Source organism: Gekko japonicus, unplaced genomic scaffold, assembly GCF_001447785.1.
Source record: "Gekko japonicus isolate JY-2015 unplaced genomic scaffold, Gekko_japonicus_V1.1 scaffold169, whole genome shotgun sequence".
Taxonomy (NCBI): domain Eukaryota; kingdom Metazoa; phylum Chordata; class Lepidosauria; order Squamata; family Gekkonidae; genus Gekko; species Gekko japonicus.
The window spans coordinates 512,121-518,692 of NW_015161951.1; the positions used below are offsets into that span (position 1 = coordinate 512,121).

The 6,572-nt window shown below is 42.2% G+C and overlaps 1 protein-coding gene across 3 annotated transcripts in view; it reads right to left on the minus strand.

The window, feature by feature from the left end:
• ASUN (asunder spermatogenesis regulator) overlaps positions 1-6,572 on the minus strand; it is a 74,161-nt gene that overhangs the window by 47,556 nt on the left and 20,033 nt on the right. For 2 of the 3 annotated variants that reach the window (XM_015429446.1, XM_015429448.1), the window contains 4 exons: positions 5,509-5,711; positions 4,925-5,005; positions 3,508-3,598; positions 2,385-2,513 (listed from right to left, as the gene is read on the minus strand). In XM_015429446.1, the coding sequence (XP_015284932.1) occupies positions 2,385-2,513; positions 3,508-3,598; positions 4,925-5,005; positions 5,509-5,711 (504 nt within the window). The remainder of the gene's footprint in view (positions 1-2,384; positions 2,514-3,507; positions 3,599-4,924; positions 5,006-5,508; positions 5,712-6,572) is intronic. The other variant, XM_015429447.1, reaches the window with a different exon arrangement.

Below are 6,572 nucleotides of genomic sequence, written 5' to 3' on the forward strand. Positions count from 1 at the left end.
GCTCCGGTATCGACGGCTGCACGTGAGGTAGAAGGTTGGTCCGCCATAGCAGAAGACGGGTGAAGAGCGGATTCTAACAGAGCGACCTTTAACCGTGCGGCACGGTTCTTTTTCGTCTGATTAGAAAATTTAGCACAATGCTTACAAGTATCTGCTCTGTGTGACTCGCCTAAGCAGAACAAACAAAGTTCATGGCCATCTGGAGGGGCCAATTTACTTCCACACTTCTTACAGCGGTTGAAAAAGCCCCACTTCTGACTCTTCTTCTTTTTCTTTTCCATACGGTGGGAAGAGACAAATGCCGGGGAAAAGTGAAGAGGGAAGGGGGGGGGGAGGCCCGAAGGCCTGAGGAGATTCCCTTCAGGAAAACAAAAGCTCTCGTCTTTCTTTCTTTCTTTCTTTTTTTTTTTTAAAGATACTGAAGTAAAGAAAATAAAACGGAGGACGATCCTAAGAAACAAGGAATAAGGTAAAGGCCCGAAGGCAGTAACAGCTATCCGGTCAGGAGGAAAGGCAAGAAGGTCCTTTCAACGCGGCGGTAGAAAGAGAACTGGCGGGATCTCCGCACCCGTCCCTCTGGGCATGCGTGCCGGGGTTCTTGCGCATGCTCAGTGGGACCCGCGCGAAAATCCTTTGAAACATAGCTTGCTACAGCACCGGTTGGGTCAGCGCAGGCGCACTAAACCCATTGGTGTGAAGCACAGAGACCACGAAGAAGATCAAGCTTAGACCAATGCACAGAAAATGATACATCAAGCCTTTCAATAAAGAAGCTGAAGAGAAAAAAGTACTCCCAAGATCAGACAACAACAGTAGGTTGGCATGCTGAGGAAACTTGTTTCTTACTAACCTACTTAAAGATGCAGTAGTATGTACTCATGTGCAGCATGATTCTATGCATCTTGACTCAGAATTAAGTCTTACTGAGATCAACAGGGCTTACTCCCAGTGTTAAGTGTACGAAGGCTTCAAGCCTTATATACACCTATAAAGAGAGCTTCATAAAAAAATCTCGTCTTGCCTTTTCTCATTTCTATACATATAAACTAACTGTGATGCAAGAACAGAACCAGCATATACTTCCATTCAGAGACAAGTTATCCATTAGAGAAGCTCTGTCATTTCCTAAGCAAAAAATGTTAATTAGGACTACAACACCAACAGTAGCCAGTAAGGCCATTTTTTCATTTTGCAGGGATTTCTCTCTGTTTCTTCGGGTTAACAAGAGAAAACACATATAGTTTTATCTGGCTGCCACAGCTGAAGACTAGCAGCTACTGTGGTTCAAACTTCATGTATAAGGGTAAAAGCAAAAGTAAACAGCATCTTTAAATAGCTGTGGCAGACTAGCAAACACCATGTATGGCAGATAGCAAAAAGTTCACTGTTAGGACTTTTGTTTTCAATGAATAATGCACAGGGAGCCCAACATACACAGTACTACTAGAAAGAACAATGGCAAGAAGAAAGAGCATACTAGCAACACACAGGTCACTAAGTTGCAAACAAAGTATTTGTAGACGTAAGGAGTTACATCACTGGCCCATACAAAGTTACACTGAAATGGTCAGAGAACATTAAATCACAAAAGATAAACTGCTGCTTTAACCTATGCAATCCAGGCAGTAAAATTACTACTTAGCTAAGGACACTGGCTATTAACATTATTAAAGTTTTTCTTTTGTGCATTCTTTCTGTTTTTACAGTAGGGAATAAAGATGCTCTTTTTTCATTCTAATGTCTCACCATTAACGCTTAAGAATAATGATGTCTGATTTCTCTGCTGGCCAGAGTAACACAAAAGACCAATACCAAAGAAAAAACACACTAAGTTTTGGTGGAGAGAGAGAGAGAGAGCCACATTTTGATATTTCTCAACAGAATTGTATTCCTCTTCCTAAATCCCTTGAAGAAATCAGTTTTACCTCTTCCCTGCACACTGGTTTCTACTTGTTACAAACACTTTTTATGTTGGGAGAGCATGGGAATGACAGAGGGATGAAAGGCTCACTATGCCACTAAAATGCACAAGGGGACAGAAATTTCTAACACAAGTATAAAAACAAAAGAATCACAGACAAAATAATTTGAATAAACAACATTATATTTACTCAAAACAAGGAAACAAATACTGCTTTCATAATTGACTCTAAATTGCTGGAAAAGCAATATGGCCGTTTGTTCTGTGATCCTTTTTAATCCTTCATAAAATTTACTAACCTGGTCACAGACACTGAATGTGGGCTAATAAAAACAGAAAAGAAATATGATATGGGGAGGAGAAAAACGTAAAAACATCCATTAAAGTAAATATTAAAACCATTCAACTAATTTAAAATAAATAGTGTAAGTACATCAACACCAAGCTGTTGATGCAACTGTACCTTCATAGGGATGTTAGTAATGGTGGTTGAAGCCAGATCAAAATGTTGTTGTACTAAAAGATTTAGCCTAGTGGCCAGGTGCCGTCCAGCTCGAACACTGTGCACTTCACTGGTTAAGACAGGAGAGAGCTTAAAGAACAAACACACACAGAGCTTAGAAGAAGAAACACATGCACGGAAACAGAACATGCAGTAGTAGCAATTATGGTATAACAGCAAGACTAAATCTTCCTTGAAAGCACTATTATTGAGGTAGTAATTGTGGACAATATTTCTTTCCTACAATATCCTCTTCTTTCCTACAATATCCATTTCTCCTTCTAGTGTGCATACGTCCAGAGATACGGCACTTAACTCTATGCCATGGGACTCAAAAAATCATTGTGGCAACCAGATGCTTTAACCTAAGAAAGTTCTCCAAAGGCATAAATCCATCAATCTGTCCAGTTTTCATCCAGTACATGTTTAGTAAAAGGTAAAGGTAAAGGTTCCCTAGCTCGAAAGCCAGTCGAATCCAACTCTAGGGTTGTGGTGCTCATCTCCGTTTCAAAGCCGAAGAGCCAGTGCTGTCCGAAGACGTTTCCGTGGTCATGTGGCCAGCATGACTAAACACCAAGGCGCACGGAACGCTGTTACCTTCCCACCGAAGTGGTACCTATTTATCTACTTGCAATTTCTTGCTTTCGAACTGCTAGGTTGGCAGGAGCTGGAACTAGAGACGGGCGCTCACTCCGTCATGCGGCACACTCAGATCTTGAACTGCTGAACTACCGACCTTTCACAGCCTGCAGTTCAGCGTCTTAACCACTTGAGCCACCGCAGCTCCAATACATGTTTACTCAGTCTTAATTTACTTCTTACCTTACTACAGCCTCTGTCCCACAAAACTTTGTCCCCTGATACCTAACACAGGCTTTTTAGCTGTCATAGCGGACTCTCCCACTATGAGAAAAATCGGTTGGACTCAACCAAATGTCTTATAATACTGGAGGTCATTCTCTCTTCCACTGTGACAATAGCATTTTCTCACTGTACTGTTCTCTAGTTCTCAGATATGTGGTATAGACATTTATGCAATATTCTGGGCACAACGTTAGGCTACACAAAAACTTAACAACCTTACCTCTTTTTTAAGACATTCTGAAACAAGATTGTCTTCACCAACAGGAAAAGTGTGAATTAAGACGAGCTCACATTTCTGGATCTGCATAAGGCTAAAAAGAAAAAAAGCAGTTACAAAGCCAGATACAGAGCAGCAATTACTGAGTGGAGTCTACGCCTGTCAGAGTGAAGTTTTGGGAGTTTGAGAGACTGTGACACCAAGCTTTGCCATATTTACAAGTTCCTTTCATCAGCACCAGTTGGACATTAGTACCATCTGAATTTTTCTTGAAACATTAATTTTTCTTGAAACTTTAATGGTACAGCTTTATGCAGGATGACTCCAACTAATTTCTATAGACTTAGACTGGAGCAACTCCGCACAGAATTACACTGTAAGATTATAAAATTTTAAAATTAAGGAATAAGTTCAGTTGCAATATCAAAACTACAAGAATGAGATTTGGTCTTGCATGCCCCCTTCCCTCCTCCCCCTCCCCTCCAAGTGTGGGATTCTCTCTGTACATCCTATTTGACAGCAAAACTTGACCCAACTGTACTCTACAAAACTGGTTTCCAGGCAAACTATGGTTTAGAACCAAGTAGTAGTGCAGGAGGTAACTCAAGGGCATGAGTCAAAGGCTCGTGGGTGTTAGAAAAGCATCTGGGAGGCCAAGGTTGAAATTCCTCCTCTGCCATGGAAACTTGCTAGGTGACTTTCAGCCATAGAAACTTGCTAGGTGACTTTGAGCCAATCATACACACACAGCCTAACTTACTTCACATGGTTGTAGTGAAGATAAAATGGAGGAGAGGAGAACCACAATAATGCCCTTAAGCTCCTTAGAGGAATGGTGGAATAAAAATGTAATAATAATAAATATGGGAATAAATATTGCTAAATGAAAAAGCCTGAAATTACCACAAGTCCATCTTTGACCCTCTCCTATCAAACTTTAACAACACAAGAGTATCATGTACCTAATCCTGAACCTGGCCCCAGAGTACAGATCCCAAAATCTGCATGATGGGGCTAGGTTAACTCCCCTCCATGTTGAACTTAGAAAATGCCAACTAAGATTATGAAATCACAATAGGCATTATGAGGCTGCTCAGCAATAGCATACATTGAGGCATTTAAAACAAATGAAAGAAGGGTAAGGAGTGGCTGTGGAGAAGGAGAGAAAACAGGGGTGGGAAGGGAGGTGGCAGTGGCAACAGGAGTGGGGAGGCAGTGGTACCACTGGTGATGATGGAAAGGTTGGGGTGCAGGAAAAAGCAACAGGAGGATTGAGAGGTGATGAAGGGAAGAGGAGAACCATTGTGGGGATGAGATTTCCCCTCCAGTGAGTCCTTGCATGTCTCCCGCTTGCATTTCATAAAAATGACACATTCAAATAGAAGGAAACAGTCACAGTGCTACAGAGACACACACTTACTGATCTGAATTAGCTGCTAGCTTGTTATGTTCATGAATTGTTTCCTGGACACACTCCTCAAGCATTCGTACATGGCTATCACTGGAAAGAAAAAAGCTCTTATATAAAAATAAGTATTTTCCTAGTATTAAAATTCTTACACCCCAATTTTCCCACTATCCATGGTGACTCAAAGACATGAGAAGGACCACAGAGAAGCATGAAAGCAAGTCCTTGATTCAATTGTGGCTCAAAATAAGGACTAATTACTTCAGATACAGTTTGTAATCTATAATCCTTTTCATATTCCTCAACTGTCAAGATGCAGAATGATATGGAGTGAAACTGCACTTCCCTGTCCTATGGGGACAGCTGCAAGAGGAACAGGAGCAGCACATGCATTTGCAAAGGTCACTGAGGATATGCTGCCTGCCACACTTTTAACTCACCTGCACTTTACTCACCTTGGGAGACATGCAACAAAACATGAATGCCTATACTCTGCGCAAGTGCCAGTAATGTTCCACTACTCTATAAAACCCTGCAGGTAAAGGTTTTACTCAGTTATAAAATCAGTACATTAATAATGCTGGGGCACCAAATACCTCTTTGCGTTAGTAATGCAGATTATTCGTCCTCTGTTTCCAACACGGTCAGCATTCTCCATTAACATAGTTCTAGCCTCATGTTGGTATTCAGTAATTTTGCAGAGAGCTTGTACCGCTGCACCCAAGCCATGAAGTATACTGCAGCATTCAGGGTCTGCCCGAGGATTGGGAGGTCCAACACCTGCTAAAGCAGCCATTAACTGGTAAAGGAATGAAGATGCTTTGTTAAGTTGCACACTTGGGTCTTACTATTTATTAGAGAAACAAATTTCTTACAGAAATGATTCCACGCACAAAAAGCACTGGCAGGGAAGAAGAAATCTCCATACTTTCAATTATACACACGTGACTTTAACATGTAGCAACACGCAAAACATATGCAACACAAAACATTTCAAGGAGGCAGATAAAATGGTATTATCACTCTGTAAAAACGTACCCATTTCAGGAAACACATTGTAGTGGTTAGAGATTTTTGAACCTGTGAGCATCTTTGGCATTCTGACACAAGGTGGTAGGGGCAATCACAAAATGGTCACTGTGGGACCTGGAGCCAACCACAAAATAGCCACCATTGGAGGCAGAGCCCTACCCCCACAGAAGGATACAGAAGATATGAGGAGTAATTAAAAAATACACAGTGAAAGAGGAATGTGGAATGTGAGGGAGAATAAAACTATCACTGTGGTGACAGCTGTAGCTGAAACAAAGTTACTTTCATCAACACTCGCTGATCAATCCTGCAGGACAAGAGCCCCACTTGACCCCACCCGGAGCCGGTGGGGGGGAGGGCAAAAGAGAGAGGGGGGGCGGAAACAGAGAGAGAGACGGAGAGAAAGAGAGAGAGAGAGTGGCGAGAGGGGGCGAAAGAGAGAGAGAGAGTGGCAAGAGTGGGGGGGTGGAAAGAAAGAGAGAGACGGGGAGAGAGAGAGAGTGGCGAGAGGGGGCGAAAGAGAGAGAGAGAGTGGCAAGAGTGGGGGGCGGAAACAGAGAGAGAGACGGAGAGAAAGAGAGAGAGTGGCGAGAGGGGGGGCAAAGAGAGAGAGAGTGGCGAGAGTGGG